Source organism: Myxocyprinus asiaticus, chromosome 10 (genome assembly GCF_019703515.2).
Source record: "Myxocyprinus asiaticus isolate MX2 ecotype Aquarium Trade chromosome 10, UBuf_Myxa_2, whole genome shotgun sequence".
Lineage (NCBI taxonomy): Eukaryota > Metazoa > Chordata > Actinopteri > Cypriniformes > Catostomidae > Myxocyprinus > Myxocyprinus asiaticus.
In genome coordinates this window covers 42680873-42703150 of record NC_059353.1, presented here as the reverse complement: position 1 = coordinate 42703150, position 22278 = coordinate 42680873, and the positions used below count along the sequence as shown (strand labels likewise).

The 22278-nt window shown below is 38.0% G+C and overlaps 1 protein-coding gene across 4 annotated transcripts in view; it reads left to right on the top strand.

Annotated features, from left to right (window-relative positions):
* sestd1 (SEC14 and spectrin domains 1) overlaps nucleotides 1-20082 on the top strand; it is a 51537-nt gene extending 31455 nt beyond the window's left edge. For all 4 annotated transcript variants that reach the window (XM_051709115.1, XM_051709116.1, XM_051709117.1 and 1 more), the window contains 10 exons: nucleotides 446-672; nucleotides 6788-6910; nucleotides 11188-11382; nucleotides 14006-14120; nucleotides 14358-14517; nucleotides 15114-15195; nucleotides 15288-15410; nucleotides 16584-16775; nucleotides 18190-18311; nucleotides 18702-20082. In XM_051709115.1, the coding sequence (XP_051565075.1) occupies nucleotides 446-672; nucleotides 6788-6910; nucleotides 11188-11382; nucleotides 14006-14120; nucleotides 14358-14517; nucleotides 15114-15195; nucleotides 15288-15410; nucleotides 16584-16775; nucleotides 18190-18311; nucleotides 18702-18858 (1496 nt within the window). In that variant the 3' untranslated portion in view covers nucleotides 18859-20082. The remainder of the gene's footprint in view (nucleotides 1-445; nucleotides 673-6787; nucleotides 6911-11187; nucleotides 11383-14005; nucleotides 14121-14357; nucleotides 14518-15113; nucleotides 15196-15287; nucleotides 15411-16583; nucleotides 16776-18189; nucleotides 18312-18701) is intronic.
* Nucleotides 20083-22278: the final 2196 nt, after the last annotated feature.

The following is a 22278-nucleotide window of genomic DNA, read 5'->3' as shown; positions in this document are numbered from 1 at the left end:
ATCAGTTTAGAGAGCGTGTGCCCTATGGAAGAGCCTCTTGCCAATTCATTCCAAAATTGCATGCTGTTGTTTTTGTCCTTGAAAGACAAAAGGAGAATCTTTACACAGCTTCAATTAGTATAGTTCTATCGATTTTAGTACTATCGATTAACAACCTCAGTGATCAGAGTTATGTGATTCCAAACCCCATATAACTGTCTTTATTCTGTGGAACACAGATGTTAGAAGATTAGTGGCTGAAATCTCTGTCACCATTCACTCTTATTGTATGGGCATTCTGCCTAACATCTCCTTTTGTGTTCCACGTAAAAAAGAAAGACATACGTGTATGGAACAACATGAGGTTGAGTAAATAATGACAGAATTTTCATTTTAGGGTGATTTATCCCTTTAATACTTGGTGATTTCTCACCATTCTCTTTTTTTTGTTGTTGCTGTCTAACAGGACATGAATTATTGTCAGAGCTCCAGCAGAGGAGGTTCAATGGTTCTGAGGGTGGAGGAGGTGGTGGTGGTACGGCCTGGTCACCTATGGATGATGAGCTGCTGGCTCAGCCTCAGGTGATGAAGCTCCTGGACTCTCTTAGGGAGCAGTACACCAAGTATCAAGAAGTTTGCAGACAGCGCAGCAAACGCTCCCAGCTAGAGGAAATCCAGACTAAGGTCATGCAGGTAAGTCATTGGGATGGGATTTAAGGAAGGAAAGTTGTTCTTCTCAAGAAGATCCCACAAGAATTTAATATGCTGTCATATCCTTTTTTAAATTATTAAGTTTGGTAATTATTAGGATTGGGAACAGTTTCTAATCATAGCCTTTTTCCCCAAAGGGATAAATACAATAGAGCGCAACAGTCTGGTTCTGCAGCAGAATTCCTGCTGAAGAGCTACATTGCAATCGAATCTGTCTGTCTACACTTTCAAACTACTTACAGTAAACACCGATGAGCCAAAACATTATGACACTCACAGGTGAAGTGAATAACATTGATCATCTCCTAACAAGACCACATTTCAAGGTCTGGGTAGATTAAATGTTAAGCGAACAATCAGTTAATAATAATTAATTACGTTTATATAGCCCTTTTCTAGGCGCTAGGCGTTACATAGTATAGGGGTACTCTCCTCAACCACCACCAGTGTGCAGCATCCACCTGGATATTGCGATGGGAGCCATAGTGTGCCAGTGCGCTCACCACACACCAGCTATTGATGGAGAGTAGAGTTATGTTGCCAACTCAGGGATGGGGATTAGTAGGAGGCCATGATTGATGCAGTTCTCATAGTCAGTGTGTTAAATATAGGAGAAATGGGCAGAAGTAAAGACCTGAGTGACTTTGACAAGGGCTAAATTGTTATGGCCAGACCACTGGATCAGAGCATCTCCGAAATGGCAAGGCTTGTGGGGTGCTCTCGGTCAGCAGTGGTGAGTACCTACCGACAGTGGTCTAAGGAGGGACAAACCACAAACCGGCAACAGGGTGTTGGCTCATTGATCCAAACCCAACAGAAGGTCTACTGCGGCACAAGTCACAGAAAATGTTAATGATGGTTACAGGAGGAATGTGTCACAACACAAAATGCATCGCTCCCTGCTGCGTATTGGCTGTGAAGCCACAGACCCAGAGTGCCCATGATGACCCCTGTCCACCGTCGAAAGCGCATACAATGCAGTGGAAGGTCACGTGGTCCGATAAGTCCCATTTTCTTTTACATCAGGTGGACGGCCGTGTACATGTGCATCGTTTACCACATCGTCAATGTGGGAAGACGACAAGCTGGTGGGGGAAGTGTGATGTTCTGCTGGGAAACCCTGGGACATCATGTGGACGTCAATTTGACATGTGTCACCTGCCTAAACATCGTTGCAGACCAGGTACACCCTTTCATAGCATTGGTATTCCCTGATGGCTGTGGCCTCTTTCAGCAGGATAATGCGCCCTGCACACTGCACGCATTGTTCGGGAATGGTTTAAGGAACATAATGAAGAGTTCAAGGTTTTGCCCTGGCCTCCAAATTCCCCATATCTCAATCCGATTGAGCATCTGTGGGATGTGCTGGACCAACAAGTCCAATCCACGGTGGCTCCACCTTGCAACTTACAGTGTTTAAAGGATCTGCTGCTGATGTCTTGGTATCAGATACCACAAGACACCTTCAGTGGTCTTGTAGAGTCCATGCCTCGGCGGGTCAGCGCTGTTTTGGCGGCACGTGGAGGACCAACAGCATATTAGGCAGGTGGTCATAATGTTTTGGCTCATCGATGTATATTTGTATGTATCTAAATATTTAGCAACAAACTTTATATATTGTTTCTATACACCTCTGTCCTAAATCAATCAACAATGAAATAATAAAACTGCTAGTTTTATGAAGCTTGGGTACCTCAAAATATTGGCACTGGTATACCATGCAACACATATATGGTGGCATAAATGTAGTCCTCTTGGCTGAGTACCTCTGCTGTAGACTGTAATTTCTACCCAGGCAGTGAAAGTTAATTTTATTGTCTCCAGACATGTAGAGAAACAGATGGTCGGATTGTGTTTTATAAGAACTGTCAACTGATGTTTGTCTTGCCATTTGAGTTCTTATGTTGCCTCTGGTGCTTCTCAGCTGTGAGGCTTTTCTGTTTTCTATTTGTTTGACCCAAGAAAACTGAACCGTGTTATGCTTTATCATGTAGCTTTTTAAGGAGTTTTGCCAAATATATTTGAGATATATCTCTTTCTCAGTCATCTTTCCAGCATTCCCATGGCCGTGGAAAAATATTTTACAGTTGTGGTTTCCATGCCTGGAAAAGTCATGAAAATAAATAAAATCTTTAAAAGCAATGGAAAACTTAATATGACTGTACTTTTATCTAGTTATGCTCTGCTCTAAAATATTTAATTGGCTTAAAATTGCTCTTTGTGCGTGCAATCTCTATGAAAAATATTTTATAAAAATCCTTATCCAGTGTTTATAAATGGAACGACTGGAAAAGTTATGGAAACATATTGTGAATTAATTGGTCAAAAGGTTTGGGAACCCTGCCTTTTACAGACCAACAGATGGTGTGGTATGTGAGGGTGTTCGAATTTCATTTGTGAATTGTTTTTACTTTGTATAAATATCACAGAGGTTTCAGAGAGAAAGCATCTTAGCCAGAACCGTCAACTTGGAATGTGACTGGGCTTTATACTCTGGTGAAACAGCAGTCTTTGTCTGCCAATGCAGCAGTTTTTGGTTTTGTACTGTATCTTCTTCACACCATAGAACATTTTAGTCTTACAAAGGGGGTTGGTGGCTTCCACAGACAGGATTTGTGTCACGTTATAATTTTCTCTTGTAAATGGTGCTTCTTGGAAGGCTTAGGACACACTCCCACAGAATTTCCACCAAGAATCTGATTACCATAGAAAATCACTGGTCTCAGCTTAAGGTGCATTCACACATATAGAGATTTAAAATGCTGGAGGTCACAGAGTTTCTTTGCTGTTGGTGTCTAGTAGGCGTTCCTACTCTACTGCAGTATCCAGCTGTATCAGGGGATGAATCACATGAGCTCCAGTGTTTGCACCCGCAATAATATTTGGCCGCATTGCATCACTGCTCATTTTCATAAAGTTCAACTCTGCTTAAGTTTGTCATATCTTCAATTGTATTATCAATTGATGTTGCTATCACTCATAACGCAGTAAATTGCCAACTATTATTAAAAAACAACTTCCCAAACTCTTTTGTTGTTAATTTGTTTATGTCTGCATTCATATCATGTTAATTCATATCATACAGTTTGATTAATGAAGAACAAATTCGTCTAAAAAGCACAACTCTTAAAGCGGCATTTCTCAGTGTGGTCCAACCAGTGGGATGTATAGACTCAAAGTAGAAGAAATGATGGCTATATTCTAGATAAGGTACTAAACAACAGTTAAACAAACTGCACAAGAGATTGAAATACCACGGGTCTCTTTTGCATGTTTGGTGTTTCATTTGTGATCCAGGTATGATATTGTCATGCATTGCGATGTATTTAATCGTGACGTATTGGCGTGCATCTTGGCAGCTTTGTTAAGATTACATTTCAATAATGTTCATAAAGTGAAATAAAATCTGAACACAATAGTGCAATAAATTTTGCTTATTACACGGCTTTTAGGAATACTCTATTCGGATTGGTCAATGGTGACATCTAGTGGTCTGATATGTCTGAGTAACAACCGCACATCCGGGGATTAAGACATATCAGAACGGTCATCCGGGTATTGCGAGTTATCTTTCCTACTTCTCGGATCAGTGTGCGATTTCTACAAGTAAGCCACTAAAATTATTTCAACTCGAATGAATGTTTCATGTCAATTTATTTATTTATTTGGCACATAGTCTTGTAATGAGATGATAATGAGCAGTCAGACGGTTATTATTTACTAAGTAACACTATTAAATCTCTGACGCAAACCAGAGGTGCAAATCAGCTGTTCAGCAATTTCTATCTTCTCACATAATTACAGAATTTCATTGTAAATTAATGTTTCATGCCCATTTATTTATTTATTTGGCAAGTAGTCTTGTAATAAGCTAGATAATGAGCAGTCATTTTCATTTTAACAAGCAGGAAAATGTACAGCCATCTGGTTGTTATCGTAAAATGAACCCCTTCAGTGTGATAGTGTTTATTATTTGATAACCGGTTTACTGTATATTATCCCCTACTTATTTTCTTATTTTAACTGAAAGGCGACACTTCCATTCCCACATACGCTTTATAATTTCTCCCATTTGTTTTTTTTGTTTTTTCTACGAATGGTCTGTTTTATCCTCTTTAAACAGTCTCTGGTGATACCCACCCCTACTTAGGAGTAAATGCTGAAACTGAGTTAGCAATCTCATATTGTGCGACATTTTCACACTCATGCTGGTGGATCATCAAGCTTTTGAACTTCAGCTTGGGAATATTGAAATGTCACCAGTTTTCTTTCATTTTGATAGATAACCGGAATCAACAATTGTAATTTTCAGGTCATGTGAGGTGATTGTAGTATTTCAGGGTGTGTATCACTGTCAGCCAACATAAAATGTCTGTTTCCATGGTGATGATGGCATACTCACTGGGGGCCTAAGGACAAATAATTTTTAAAGCATGATTTTCAATGATATTTTTCAATGAAACTGCTCAACAAGGACTTTAAGACATCACAGCGTAATATTCTGTAAAGCTGCTTTGAAACAATGTGTGTTGTGAAAAGCGCCATAAAAAAAAAAAAAATGAATTGACATTTGGATATTGATAGGTTCACATCGTTTCTGAGTATTGGAAAAGGTGTCTGGCCTACTACTACTGAGAAAAATATTACAGAATCGTTGGGGTGGTGGAGCCATTTATAAGCCATATTGCCTAAAGCTGTTTAAATTGGGAAGCCTTGCAAGCTAAGCAATGATTCTTTAAAAAAAAAAAAAGAATTCAGTCACCTCAGCATTAGACAAATTAATGACTGTTTCTTCACAAATCAAGTTCTGCAGCTGCTGCTCTGTTGGACATTTCAATTGCTGTCCTAGTTCATCGAACAACCAAGGAGAAATTAATTTATCTGCTGAATCAGTTGTAATTCCCACTCACAGCTGGCATATTCAGACTAATAGTTTTTCACATGATGATCACTGAAGCAGTCCTTATGGCTTTTGCGTTTGTCTGCATGATAAGTGTTTGTGAGGAACAGATCGACATTTAAGTTGTCATTAGGTGTGTTCAACTTGATCGATGAGATTTGTCAGTTTCAGTCGGAGGAGGATTTGAAAAGAAAGCCGTCAAGCCTGACACTTTGCACTTCCTGTCTTGTGCTGAACCTACATCAGTCACGGATTATTGCGCGATATTTGCTTTTTTTATTGCAGACGAAGTTGAATTCAGATAGACAGAGGTTTGAATTTTACATATAATAACAAGAAAAATTATTCATTTGAAAAGTTTATGCTGCTTATAATACAGTGCCTGCTGTGTGTACAAGAAGAAAGTCCAATCAAAGCCTATATTTTTTTAATACCAATAAAATAATCAGTATTTGTGTTCATTTTGAATTGTTTTTTATTAATAAACATGATATTACTATGATAAACATACTATAACGTGATATAAACATGATGTGCTGTCGTACGAACACAGATTTGTGAGAGTTTAGTGGAACAGAAAGTGTCAGAATAAACTCCTTGGTAATGGCATACTAGTACTACCACACTACTCTTACTATTTCTGCCATAGATTGACATAGAAGTAGTAATAGTAGTATGTGTAGTATGCCTTTGCAAACTCAGCCCATAAAACACACATTACCATTGTCATCGGTGAGTCTGGCCAATCGCGAATAAGGGTTGTTGTTATCAGAGCTTGTGCAGCTACTTTGATGGCTTTCATCAAAAGTAATTTGGACTACTTTTATGGTGTTTATTTTGTTCTGTTGGAGCTCGACAGCTGTAGTCACTGTGGTCATTGTATTGCAAAGAGCTGCGTGAAACATTTTCAGAGTTCCTTCTCTGAAAGAAAAGAACAGCATAAGGGTTTGGAACGTGCGAGTAAACAATGACCGAATGTTCATTGCAACCTACTTTTGCTGTGCACAAGTAAATATCTAATTAAGTAAGTGCTTAATTTGAGCTCCCTTTGACCCATTCCTGTCATTAGTTAATTATATTTTTTCTCCATTCCTCATGATTTGATCATTTTTGAGTCTGTTATGTGTCTTCCGGTCCAATGTGGTTGCGTGTCAGTAATTAAAGGTTTCTTTGTCTGTGTGTGTTTTGTTTGAGCAGGTTGTAAATTGGCTGGAGGGTCCTGGCACAGAGCAGCTCCGCACACAGTGGGGGATTGGAGACTCGATCCGTGCATCTCAGGCGCTACAACAGAAACACGAGGAGATTGAGAGTCAGCACAGTGTAAGTATAGCTGTCATTTCTTCTACCTTGAGTTTATACATCCCACTGGAAACACACAAGCCAGACACAAAATCCCACTTCAGAGAACTCTTGAAGGGATAGTTCACTCAAAAATGAAAATTCTGTCATTTAGTCAACCTCATGTTGTACCAAATCTGTATGATTTTTTTTTTTTGTTCATCCATGGGAATGGAGATGTTGGGCTTAATGTTAGCCTCAGTCACCTTTCTCTTTCATTGCATCTTTTTCATACAATGAAAGTGAATGGTGACTGAGACTAACATTCTGCCTAACATCTCCTTTTGTGTTCCACGGAAGAAAGAAAGTCATACAGGTTTGGAACAACATAAGGGTGAGTAAATGACTGAACTCGCATTTTGGGGTGTAGTACCATCCCTAAAAAATGGGCTGATTTTTGCTGCTTTGTCTGTAAAGGGGTCGTTGATTTGTCAGATCACAGGATAGGCTGAAGACCACATGGTGCAGTTTATATCCTGCCAATAGGTGGCAGTATTGGTGTATTTTACAGGAAGGAATCATGCTGCTCTTCTGCAGTATTTATGCCTCTTATTATCTCAACTTTTTATTTCAGATTTTAGTAGGTATGTCATGAATCATAGCTTTTTCATACTTACAGTATTGATAATATTTATCAGATGTGGTAGTTACTGTAAGAGGTGTTTATTTTTCACCCACAGACTCGTGCACACACTCTGTTTTCTTGATGGTCAGCGTTTTGACTGTGTTTCACGAGTGGTTTGTGGTGTGCGCTGGGCTTGTCTGAAGTAGTTACTTCCTCTTTATTTCTTCAGTGTGGTTTGTGGCTCAGATAGATAACAAACAGCCTTTCTGATTTATAGGGGTATAATTGTTATAATATGATGTTTTGATAGAGGGAAGGTGTTGTATTGGTTGTTTCATTTAGGACAGTAATTCGTAAGGAATTGAAAGCTACACTATGTACCTTTTTTTATTTTATTTATTTATTTATTTTATAAACAAAATGTTATTAATGAGAGAGTGCAACAAAAATCCATCTTCCAAACCATGTATTTACTTTACCCAAATACACTTAAACCTATAATAATTATATTATAAAATATTTTAAAGCTGTCGGGATGGATTTTGCATGTGTGTGTGTGTGTGTAGTGAAATGCAATAATTATACTGTAATCAGTGCAGAACTTTTCACTTGCTAGCACACGTGTGTATTTTTCTTTATAATGGCAATAATTTATATAAATAAATTCTTTAGTCCAAGGCTTGCCAAGGGCATGTGAGTCTTGAAATTATGTTGACCACTGGTTGGTAACAATGACAATCTATAAATTAGTTACTACCATGGTCTATTTGGCCAGAATATCCTGCAAAATGTTTGACCTTATCATTCTAGCAATCATTGTGTCTAATGTTAACGAACGTTGCCTAACTTTTGTAACGTCATTTATTTCAAAACATCAGTGTTTCCAATAATTCAAAACAACAGCATAAGATATGGCACTTATCTGCTCAGATGACATGTTTTCAGATATCCGGTTTTTCCTTTTTTTCATTATTTATTTGTCCATTCGCTCTAATAAGATGTCCTGTATTCATGTGTACACCGGTGCCTCTAACCACATTCATCCGCGCAGAGGAGCAGAGCCGAAGCACGACCAAAACAATGTCCTTCCGCAAGATGCATGCAGTTTTATTTTTTAACCGCTAGAGGGCCAAAAGTTACATAGTGTAGCATTAACCATTCTTGTTCTGATTCCCCTTTATGATTCAGGTTCCTCAATGATTCCATTTACTATTAGTACCTTTGAAAAAGCAAACTATATACCTTTTTTACACTCTGTTGGTAACGTACTGTATTTAAATGGTACTTTAATGCTGAAGTGTGTAATTTCTGTGCCACTAGCATCACCAAACGAAATTGCAAAAATAATCACTGTGTTTAAACATGCTGCCTGGACAAAAAATAAGTTGCATACTCTAATATTTCATTGGAACGCCTTAGCTTTGATTATGGGGCGCGTTCATCATAGCATTGTTTCAACAACCTTTTGCAACATCTCTACGTTTATTTCCATCCTGAGTTGCATTAATTTTTGGCTGAGATCTTGTATTGATGATGGGAGTCAAACCACTCCGTAAAGTCTTCTCCAGCACATCCCAAAGACTTTCAATAGGGTTAAGGTCAGGACTCTGTGGTGGCCAATTCATGTGTGAAAATGATTCCTCATGCTCCCTGAACCACTCTTTCACAATTTGAGCCCGATGAATCTTGGCATTGTCGTCCTGGAATATGTCCGTGCCGTCAGGGAAGAAAATATCCTTTGATGGGATAACCTGGTCATTCAGTACATTCAGGTAGTCAGCTGACTTCATTTTATTGCTACATAACGTTGCTTAGCCTAGACCTGACCAAATGAAGCAACCCCAAATCATAACACTGCCTCCAGAGGCTTGTACAGTGGGGACTATGCATGACGGGTGCATCACTTCATGCGCTTCCCTTCTTACGCTGATGCGCCCATCGCTTTGAAATAGGGTAAATTTGGACTCATCAGACCACATGACCTTTTTCCATTGCTCCACAATCCAATCTTTATTCTCCCTAGCAAATTGATCTTGTTTTTTTCCGATTAGCCTCACTAACAAATGGCTTTTTTTGTGGCCACACAGCTGTTTAGTCCCAATCCTGTAAGTTCTCGTTGCATTGTGCATGTGGAAATGCTTTTAAAAAAATGATTTTTTTTTACGATGTGACTTCACCAAGTGTTTTAATGATCTCCGATCACGATCAATCACAATTTCGTTCCAACCACATTTCTTCCACGAAGCTGAGGGTTCACCACTATCCTTCCAGGTTTTAATAATGGGTTGGACAGTTCTTAACCCAGTTCCAGTGATTTCAGCAATCTCCTTAGTTGTTTTCTTTGCTTGATGGAGGCCAATAATTTACCTCTTCTGAAACACAGTAACATCTTTTCCACGACCTCAGGATACGTCTTCCGACATGGTTGTTTAAGAAATGAGAAGCTACACACCGCATCAGTTAGGGTTAAAAGAATTGTTGCCAGCTGAAACATATTATTCACTGCAATAATGATCCAATCATAGGCTCTTAAGTATCTGTTTATTTAAATCCAAACAGCGACTTTTTGGGCAGGCAGTGTATTTCAGAAGATTCCTCCCCATAACCATCTTCCAGTGGTTATACAAAGAGACAGCAATGCCCTAAACTCACACCATTGGTTGAGTCACTGTTGGGTTTGGAAGGTCATTCAAACAAACACAGGAATGTTCTGATAGCACCACAGTGTTACACTTTTTGGTGAAATCAGCCTGTAAATGACTTCCTTATAGTTGACTGCATATGAAGCTGAAATACCAGCAAGAATTACAACATAGAAAAAATTACACACATCAGCTTTATTTAAAAAAAAAAAAAAAAAAAATATATATATATATATATATATATATATATATATATATATATATATATATATATATATATATATATATAAATAATTGTAACAGCAAAACCCTTTTAAATGTATCTTTGTCTACATGCACAATTGAAAGATTTGAAGAAGAGCTATTTATGGTACTGTTTCACACTTTTTTCTTTGCTGTGCCGCTGTAGATTCAGATATTAATAAAGTGTTCTGTCCACATTGGTGTAAGAATGCAGTTGTATAGAAATTATTAACCGAAGAGTACAACTTGAAAATGATTTTATTTATTATTAAATTTTTTTATGTAACTGGTTTTGAATAATCACTGTTCTCGATTCTTAACCCTAGTGGGTGTCTGTGACTCAATGGTTTGATGCTTTGCTGCTCAGTGACCTCTGTCACGTTGAATCAGGAGTCAGGAATTGATCCAAATATAGACATGGTTCAAACTGCAGGTTATGTATAAGTGCTTTTGTGTTAGTCACTGTGCAAAGTGACTAACAGGTTGCTTCAGTGGCAGCTTCTCTTGAAAGTGGATGATAGACTATCCAGTTACCAGTTATTTTAACATGAAGTAAATGGGGATTTTGGGGTCATTTAACTAGATTTTTAGATTTTCTTGAAGAGAGTGGTGCCCTTTGCAAAAGTTGCTGACATGATTCTAAGGTTTTGTGGGTGGTTGCCAGGGTTTTTTGTATTGTACTTGAATGCACACCCAAGTTTCTGTTTCAGTACAATGAAAGTGGATGGGGCCCGGGAACAGCTGTAGTCACCATTCACTTTCACTGGAAGGAATGTGCATTAACAGCAATTTCATGCTGTTTGCTGCAGGAGTGGTTTGCTGTTTACGTAGAGCTGAATCAGCAGATCGCAGCACTGCTGAGCGCAGGAGATGAAGAGGACCTGATGGAGCTCAAGGGTCTTCAGCAGCAGCTCAGTGACGTCTGCTACCGACAGGCCAGCCAATTAGAGTTCAGACAGAACGTCCTGCAATCTGCCCACGAGTTCCACATGACCGCCCAAGACGTAAGCTTCTGTATGATCATATGATATAAATGGACATTTGTGGAATGTGCACCCACAGAATTAAAGTACAATGGAGTTGTGAGTGTATATAGGTTTAAGTTTGGGTGATGATGATATGTTTTGTAGATTTGTTTGAAAAAAAAAAAAGAAAAGATAATTAAATTGGAAAGATGTGTACTGAAGGTACTGATGTATAGACATGTTTTTTGTGTGTGTGTGTGTGTGTGTGTGTGTGTGTGAATTGCTAGGATTTCAACAAACATCCCTGTGGTCACATATAAGTATACACACAAAAAAAGACAATTTATTTATATATATATATATATATCACACACATTTAGAACTATGCTTCTCTCTCCACTGCTCCTCCCTGAGAGCCCCCCAAAAACACCAAATAGCTGCCCCATTTCCCATTAAATGAATCCCAGATCCCCAGCCTTCTACATGATACCTCCTCGAAAGCCGACACCCTCCCCATCTCCGTGGACCACTCCCGAAATGAGGGCGCTTCAGCCGACTTCCATCCCCTTAAAACAATCGGTCTGCCGATCATAACACTGGTCAGGACCCAATTTTTTATGTGTTTAAAACCAGAGTCTGGGACAAAATGAAATTTGAGTGCCCAATACGTCACACAAAACTCTGAACCTGTCCACCAAAATTCTTGGATCTTAACACACCACCAAAAAACATGGGTTGTGTCTCCATCTTCTGATTGGCATTGCCAGCAGGTGGGTGTGTCTTTAAGACCAAGCCAATACAATCTAGAGGGGGACCAATAGAATCTATGTAAAATCTTGAATTACATAAGGTGCACCCTTGCATCTCTAGATATAGACTTGACGTTTTTTAGATTCCTAGCCCACACTCCCTCCTACAATACCAAGTTTAAATCTTTCACCTATAATCTCTTGAAAGAAGTTAAAGCTCCGACCCCCAGACTCTGAATTAGCAGGGAGTAATACACTGATGCCTCATGACCTTTTCCAAAAGCAGTAATAAGGGTGCAGTTTCTTAAAGATGTCTTTGTGTCATCTTGGATTTACACTGACACTTAGCGGCTTGGATGCAGCATCATTTAGGGTGTTTTCACACTTGGGTCCTCTTTAAAAGAACCAAACTCCGATCCCTTTAAGTGGACCAAAAAGTGAACCGAGTGAAAAAGGACCCAGTTCTCTTTGCATTCACACTACGACCTTGAAAATGGGCTCAGATCTCTTTTTGGTCCACTTGACCCGTTACGGAGTCTTAGTCCATTTTGCATTCACACTGTTTGTTTTTGTGGAACCCAGACCACTTTTTAAAAGACAAAGTTGATGATGATTATTATTAATCAGCTTAGCTGGGATATGTGAAAATTGTATGTATAATGTGTGACAAAAATAAAGGCTGCTGCTTCTATTATTATGGCTATATTAAATGTTAAGAGTACAATTAGCTCAACATATTAACTTCTGAGATTATTAAACATATTTAATACCCTTAAAATGAATAATTAGCATTAGTACAGGTGTTTTTGTTCAATAAAACATATTTTTATTGATCTGCATCATAAAAGAACTATATTACATAGTGTAAATATATGACATCTTGTTTTTTTTATAAATTAAGAGGGAAAAGCAATGCATTAAACTGAATGCATTGTATTTTTATATTAATAATACTGTATTTAGAGGCAAAATTCAAGAAATTCAATCATGAATTGTAGTCCATGTAGAAAAAAAACAGCTTTCATAAGGTTACTGAAATGACTGGAGTCTTCATTTTAATATGAGTGGTCATGCAATATATGTAGTAGATTTACTACATACAGTACTGTGCAAAGTCTTAGGCACATAAGATGTTTCACAAAAACATTTGTCTTAAGATGGTTATTTATATCTGCTACTTTAGTGTGTCAATAAGAAATATAGATTTTATACTCCCAAACATTCCTTTTGCGAATAGAATAGAATAGAATAAAAGAACAGGGAGCCCTGCAACAGATGGCATGACCCTCACAGAGCCCCCCACTGAACATCGGTCAGTCTGGGATTACATGAAGAGACAGAAGTGATTGAGACAGCCTAAATAAATAAAAGAACTGTGGCAAATTCTCCAAGAAGCTTGGAACATCCTATCTGCCAACAACCAAGAAAAACTGTGTCCAGGTGTAAGTAGGAGAATTAGTGCTGTTTTGAAGGCAAAAGTGTTCACACCAAATATTGATTTAGCTCTTTTTCTGTTTACTGGACTTTGTATGACGTTAATTGATTAATGAAAACTATTTATGTCATTATTTTTTTTTAAGAAATCCTCACTTTGAAAGTTTTTCACAAGTGCCTAAAATTTTGCACAGTTCTGTATATTGCAAAATTACAATTTATGTCTTTAGGAGTTCAACTTTTTAATGAGGAGTGCATCTTAAAGACAATAGGAGGGTTAAATCCATTCAACATAATTCAACAGATTTCCCCCCACAATCAGCACCAAAAATATTACAAAGTTGTGGAGATTATGTTTTGTCCTACATACAATTTAAAAGGGATTGTAGATTATTTAATCAATCTTGTAGTAGTCATTAGTTTGAATATGAATGCAGAAATTGGTTTCTCTAATGCCACTGTGCATGTTCTTGTTTCAGTTGTCTCAGCAGTTGGATGGGCTTTTGGGCTTGCTCTGTGCAGACGTCGCACCTGCAGATGGAGCTGCAATCCAGCAAACACTAAAACATCTTGAGGAGAAACTCAAGAGCGTAGGTTAGGAAGACCTGTTCTCCTATTCATACACCCATACTGTGCCTTATTCATGTAACTTAAAAACAAAACATTTATTTAACCGGAACTTTTGATGCTTATGCATTAGTCTTGCGTAGCCAGACTTTTAACTTGCAGTTTTAAAGTTTGGTCCGAATTGCATCATATTCTGGCCAAGAAGAAAGGCTTTTTCTATAAACTAAAAATAATTCCTGCTCCTCTTACTTTTTTTTTTTCCAGAGGGTGCCTTGCAAAGCTTGAGAGAAAAAGGCCAAGTGCTGCTTGACCAAATGTCTACCCAGACGTCCTGGTCATATGGGAAGGATGTAGCCATAGAGAACAAAGACAATGTCGACCACATTCACAGCGTCATGGAGGACATGCAGCTCCGCAAACAGAGGTTTTGATATTTTAATAAAACCATCAATAGAACAACAATTACAATTGAATTGAAAATGCCTTTTAAATTTCAGTTCTTGAATTTGAATTGAGGTAGCAAATAGGATACAGTATTTAAATTTAAAGTAGAATTAAAACGAAATATATTAGAAGAAATGTATATGACTGCTGTAAGTGTACGTTTTATTTTTAAATAATACATTTCATTTTTTTTAAACATATGGGGTATTTCCAGGAGCATTAGATGATATTAATATTCAATGTTTGAAATGGAATTTATAGAAATGTATATTTATATATACTGTATGGCATTATATTAACAAATTAACTTTCATTTAATGGACCATGGTGGAAGAAAACTTTTCCCATTTCCCAGCATGCTCTAATTTCCCCCATTCTTTATGTCAATATTTATTTTCAAAAGTTATCTGAAAATGTGGTAGACATTTTGTCCTGTGGGGGCGTACTCATGAATTGAAAGGGACCCAATTTGCAAATTCCGAATTTTGCCTAACCCTGCTTCTGTTGTAACAAATGACCGAGAACAGCGTCTGATGTTGGCTGGTGTTTTTTTTTTTTTTTTTTTTTTTTTTAAAGGTGTGAGGACATGGTTGATGTGAGAAGGCTGAAGATGCTGCAGATGGTTCAGCTCTTCAAGTGTGAGGAGGACGCTTCACAGGTCAGTGTCTAAAATTCAAATAGAGAAAGTTTTTGTAAGTGGGTCTGTAGTTCCTGAGGGGCTGTTCCAGTTGAATTTCCATATCTTCACAGGCAGTGGAGTGGTTAGGGGAGCTGCTAGACGCTCTGTTGAAGACCCATATCCGACTGGGTGATGATTCACAGGAAACCAAAGTGCTGCTGGAGAAACACAAGAAGTTTGTGGATGTTGCACAGGTATTTGAAACTCAGCTTCTGAATTTCTGAATATGTACTTTGTGTGATGTTTTTAAAAAAAAAAATGTAAACACTTTCTCTGATCCCAATTTAATGTGCTGAGATGGCTATAAGGAAGCTTTTCATTGGTTGACTTCCTAAAAGTGTAAAAACTTTGGGTCTTGACACTTTCAACATTGCTGTATTAGCTAAATCAATGGCTTGAGTTCAGGGTGGGACTATCTGTTTGGCCCAACCAGTGGGAGGAGTGTTTGGGAAACTCAAGGTGGCGCTGTTGTTTCAGTGATTGACTTGATTTACATGTAACATTGCTTTTTGATGAAATTATGTAAGTTGTGCATCTATTTAAACTCAATAAGTCCCTGAGAAAATACTTATGTTTAGCTTATGTGTATCTTATGTTATGTGTAGCTCAATATGTGTTTGACAGCCAGTTGCATCTCATGAAATTTCAGTGTGAAAGTAATGCATTCTGTTCTAGATTTGTCCTGATTTGTTGCTTTTTCTCTTTGATATATGAAAAATAAAACATCAAATTATATATTTTATTCTATTATTTCCTAATTGTCTTGAAAATATTTAGAAAATGTTTCACTATCTGGGCATTTGTAGATCCATTTTTGATAGATATACCTGCCTGGTCTCTAAAGACCAGAATATGTAAAAGTGTTTGGTAAAATGACCATGCATTTAAGGGTTAACGGGATGGTTTACCCTAAAAATTAAAATTGTTATTATTTAATCACTCTTCTGAAGGCAAATGATATGTTTTGTTAAAGCTGCACTATGTAAGATTGTTTGGTTAAAAATGAACAAATTGCCATTATTGATTAAGTACATAAACAATCAGTATTCTGCAAATTGCTTGCAATTTTAAATTTCAACCACAGGTGTCGTTAGTGAGCACAAAGTTACGTAGTGCAGCTTTAAGAAGCAACTCTAAATTTAAGTCATTATTCACTGAAAATGTGCATGTTCATAAGAGTGCATGAGAAGCTTGTTCACGCTGGCTTGCATGTTCATGTAAGAACTTGTCTTGTTTTGCTGCCATGCAAAAAAAGTGTGAGCCAATGTAAACAAGCTTCTCTCATCAATTGTCATTTTCATTTTCGATTTTGTAGTAAACCCCATGTGTTATCTTTTGACTGCAGCAGTTTTCTCTTATGCTTTCAGAGCACCTATGATTACGGCAGGCAGCTGCTGCAGGCCACTGTAGTGCTGTGCCAGTCTCTGCGCTGTACCACCCGCTCCTCGGGGGAGACACTGCCCAGACTCAGCCGTGTGTGGAAGCAGTTCACAGTCACATCTGATGAGAGGCAGCACAGACTGGAGATGGCCAGCGCCTTCCACTCTGCTGCTGACAAGGTGTGGACAATTTTGCAAAATCAAAATCATATCAAATTTAAAAGAAAAGTTCACCCAAAAATGTATGTAATTCCAAACCTAAATGATTTCTGTCTTCTAAACAACACAGAAGGAGAAATGACAGATTTTACATTTTTGGGTGATCTAATTCCTTTTTAAAATCTTGTTTCTGCTGTATGCTGTAATAAACCCAAAAGTCAGCATGGCATATTTATAATAAACCCATAAATAATTGTGGTTTGCTTGTTTGCAACACTAAGGGTGTTTTCACATCTGGCTCATTTGGAACATTTGTTTCGGAAGCTGATGCGTTTTCTCCCTTAGTTCGTTTAGGCATACATGAACACTGCAATCGCACTCAGATCTGCACCAAAACAATAAGTCTGATCGTGGGTAGAATGCAATCCGACCCAGTGGACCAACGAACAAACCAATATCCCTGTGGTAACCATGAGTTTAGCTGGTGGAATTTTTTTTAGAATAAATCTGGATCAGCATGTCACTGTAATTGAGAACCAAAATGTGGATTTACCTTCTGTTAAATAGTGAAAACCTTTTTGGTGACTAAAAATAAACATGCAATTATATCTAATAAAGGTGTTATTCAATAATTCTTGATGCAGCAGCCAGTGCAATGAAGAGTCTTGGGCTCGTTGATGACCAAATGCGCTGCCACGTTTTGAATCATTTGCAGAGGTTTGAATGCACATGCAGGAAGTCTTGTCAGAAGAGCATTGCAGTAGTCCAGTCTTGATTTAACAAGAGTTTGGACAAGGAGTTGTGTGGAGTGCTCAGTTAGGAAAGGTCTGATCTTCCTAATGTTGTACAATGTAAATCTGCACAATCGGGCTGTCTTTGCGATGTGGTCAGCAAAATCAGGACAGCCAGAAAACCATTTTACAACTCGTATCCATCCTCTGAATGCGCCTGCATTCAGATTTTCATACTGTATATTGATCTATGAGCTAAAACAGTGGACAAACATTCTGACCAATGAGGGGACAGTTTGCACAATGTGACTTTATTAATACAATTTTGGTCCGTTTTGAAATGTTGCCATGTAAATGTGAACTGAACCTAGGAGAAAAAGCCACTAAATCAATGGCTTGTTTTTATTATGCATTTAATCAAGTTAATGTTAGAGACATAATTATACAAGTATATTTTTAGCAAATAGAAATAAATAAATTGCTTACATTTACATTTACGAACATGTTCATTATTCATTATTAATATGAATAAATTCACAATTACATTCTAAGGTTTTAGTTAAAGTAGTCTCAGTCATGTCATTATATGCTTTATGATGTGTCTGTGCTCAGTAACTGTAATACACTGCCTGGCTCTACACTGAACAAGAACTCTAAGGTTGTAACTTTCTGTTTTTCTCTGGCTTTTGTGTTTTTTTCCTCAGATTCTGAGAGAGAGCCCTGATTTAGCTGAGCTGATGGTGGATGTGGAGGCATATGAAGAGGTAGAGACTGTGGGAAAAGCTCTGCTGGACAGACTCACTGTGCCAGTCATTTTCCCTGATGGGTAAGAGCTGTGAAAAAGGATGTGTCCAGACTTTTGATTGGTAGTGTTTATTTTTATAGGTGGCGTGTGTAATTTCTGCACCACTAGTGTCACAAAACAGAATTTCAAAAATAATGACTCTTCAAAACGCTTTCCCAAAACACCCCCCTGTCTTCTATTGGTCAAACAATTAGACCCACCCCAATGTGGTTGAGCCTATGTTGGGCTGGTTCACTTCACCTTTAATTGAAATTGCTAAAAACAGACTACAAACTACACACAGTTTTATGTTTTGTTCCTTTAAAATTGGTTTGCTGTATTGTCATGTAGACCAGTAATTCTGCAATCAATGAGATGAAAATCCCTTTTTTTTTTAATCATTTCCCTCTATCCCCAATTGCCCTGGTGCAGGAGTGAGCAGTTCTTCGGCAGCCCAGGCGACATGGCCTCCTCTGCTGAGAGCATCCGTGACAGGATGAAGCTAGTGGAAGGAAAGAGATTCCTAGAAGAAGAGGCAGAGCAACGACTGGATGAGGAGTCTCTGGAGGCAGAGCCCAGTGAACGTTGAGAACCTGACATCCTCCATGGCCCCTTGCAGGAAGTAGCGCAGTCAGCAACAGAACACCTGATCGTCACGTGCCCTCTCTTCGTCCAGGAGAGTCCGTGGTCACCCGCGCTCTCTCTTGTACTCCACCACACCAAACCATCTTAATTTCCCGAGAGCAGTTAAAGATAGACTCAGGCTCTCATTGCTTTGCTTACATGGACAGCTGAATACTAAATCGACTATATTACTTTGAACTCTCGCCTCCCTATGAAGCTTTAACTTTACTGTCGCCTCTTCTAATGTTGGGGCGTCTTGTGCTTGTAAAGGTGCTACTAAACCTATAGAATGTACATAAAGTGGCATCTCTACCCTCATTTGTACCTGGTGCTCTAGATTTGTAGGCCTTTCCTGGTTGACAGTAAACAATGTATTTTGTATTACTTTCCCTCAATTGCTTTCTGTTGAAAATTACCAAACCTTTTCTCTTGTGCCAATATAAATATCCATCTCCAAGGCCTTTGACTCAGAAATGACAGGAGATGATGTCAGCAAAGTACAACCGGCAACGTTAGGAATACAAAAAGTTCTCATGTTAGAAACTTAAAGGGATAGTTCACACCCAAAAATTTAATTTCTATCACGAAGACTTTGTATCTTTTATGAAACACAAAAGGAGATGTTAAGCAAAATGTTAGCCTCAGTCAGCATTTACTTTCTTTGCATGGTAAAAAAAGATGCAATGAAAGTGAATGGTGGCAGATTTTTCATTTCTGGATGAACTATCCCTTTAAGATTTTGTAGTTCAAGTATAAAGGTAAAAAAACAAAAACAAAGCAGAGCTTTAAGATCCAATGTAGAATTGTTTAGAGCTTTGTTTTGACACTAAATGTGAAATGGATTTTTTTTAATCTCATAAATGTCAGTCTAACGAGTAGGCTGCTTGCATATGGATGCATGTCATAAAATATGAATTCCATATTTATTTTATTTTCCTTTTTACCTTGCGTACCATTTAAATTGTATCGTGCCTTTTTTACCATTTTAAAGGCTATAGTGTATTTTATGAAAATATAAATTGTATAAAATAAATTAGCAAAAAGTTGTCATAAGACCGTAAATCTGGCAGGCTGTTACTGTTTACAAGACTTCTGTTACCATTTGTATGCTTTGCATAAACCTGCCTCACAATGTTCATTGCTTTAAAGGAATATTCTAGCACCCATTCAATAAACATGGGCAATATTACATTTCTTGATTTTCTGGCTAAAGTATAGCAGTTGTTATCATTTCTGCATACTACTGGTTTAGTGTTATATTTGTTGCATGCCCTCTCCCCCAACTTACCTACCTGCTTACAACACTAAACTTACATTTTAAAACTTAAGTGCCATTGCAGATTGATGACTTCATTTTGTTTTAAAACAATTACTTTGTAGCCTTACATATTTAAGAAACAGCTACATGCAATAGGGGTTGAATAATTATGACATGGCTGTATTTTTAAAAAATCCTGCTATTTAGAAATATTAGGTTATATATTCACACTATGGCTTTGAATGTGTCACTCAACTGATATAGATGTAAAGTTAAAAAATTCTGGGTCATCAGAAAAGCTTACCTTTGTAAATCCTTACTGTCTTGGGGGGGATGAATAATTTCGATTGCAACTGTAAATGAAGCCTCTTTTTATATATATATATATATTTGAAGTCATTAGTTTACATACACTTAGGTTGAAGTCATTAAAACAAATTTTTTAACCACTCCACAGATTTAATATTAGCAAACTATATTTTGCGGAGTGGTGGTGGCGTAGTGGGCTAAAGCACATAACTGGTAATCAGAAAGTTGCTGGTTCAAACCCCACAGCCATCACCATTGAGTCCTTGAGCAAGGCACTTAACTCCAGGTTAACTCCAGGGGGATCGTCCCTGTAATAAGTGCACTGTAAGTCACTTTGGATAAAAGCATCTGCCAAATGTAAATGTAAAATAGTTTTGGCAAGTTGTTTAGGACATCTAATTTGTGCATGACACATGTAATTTTTCCAACAACTGTTTACAGACAGATTGTTTAACTTTGACTACATCACAATTCCAGTGGGTCAGAAGTTTACATACACTAAGTTAACTGTGCCTTTAAGCAGCTTGGAAAATTCCAGAAAATTATGTAAAGCCTTTAGACAATTAGACAATTAGCTTCTGGTAGGAGGTGTACTGAATTGGAGGTGTACCTGTGGATGTATTTTAAGGCCTACCTTCAAACTCAGTGCCTCTTTGCTTGACATCATAGGAAAATCGAATGAAATCAGCCAAGACCTCAGAAAAAACTGTTGGACCTCCACAAGACTGGTTCATCCTTGGGAGCAATTTCCAAACGCCTGAAGGTACCACGTTCATCTGTACAAACAATAGTATGCAAGTATAAACACCATAGGACCACGCAGCCATCATACTGCACAGAAAGGAGACGCATTCTGTTTCGTAGAGGTGAACATAGTTTGGTGTGAAAAGTGCAAATCAATCCCAGAACAACAGCAAAGAACCTTGTGAAGATGCTGGAGGAAACGGGTAGACAAGTATCTATATCCACAGTAAAACAAGTCCTATATCGACATTACCTGAAAGGCTGCTCAGCAAGGAAGAAGCCAATGCTCCAAAACCACCATAAAAAAGCCAGACTACAGTTTGCAAGTGCACATGGGGACAAAGGTCTTACATTTTGGAGAAATTTACTCTGGTCTGATGAAACAAAAATTTAACTTTTTGGCCATAATGTCTATCGTTATGTTTGGAGGAAAAAAGGTGGGGCTTGCAAGCCGAAAAGAACACCTTCCCTACCGTGAAGCATTTGGGTGGCAGCATCATGTTGTGGGGGTGCTTTGCTGCAGGAGGGATTGGTGCACTTTACAAAATAGATTGCATCATGAGGAAGGAAAATTATGTGGATATATTGAAGCAACATCTCAGACTTCAGCCAGGAAGTTAAAGCTCAGTCGCAAATGGGTCTTCCAAATGGACAATGACCCCAAGCATACCTCCAAAGTTGTGGCATAATGGCTTAAGGACAACAAAAAAGTCAAGGTATTGGAGTGGCAATCACAAAGCCCTGACCTCAATCTGAAGAAAATTTGTGGGCAGAACTGAAAAAAACGTGAGCAAGGAGGCCTACAAACCTGACTCAGTTACACCAGTTCTGGAGGAATGGGCCAAAATTCTAGCAACTTATTGTGAGAAGCATGTGGAAAGCTATCCAAAATGTTTGACCCAAGGTGTATGTAAACTTCTGACTTCAACTGTGTATAGGTAATGAGAAATTTGGGCGGGAAATGTCCTTAATTGTCATGAAAATGTCACATGGAGTTAAAAATAGGCTGCTGCTTTTTTTTGGGGGGGGGGGTAACACTACAATAGATTCCATTTGTTGACATTAGTTAACAAC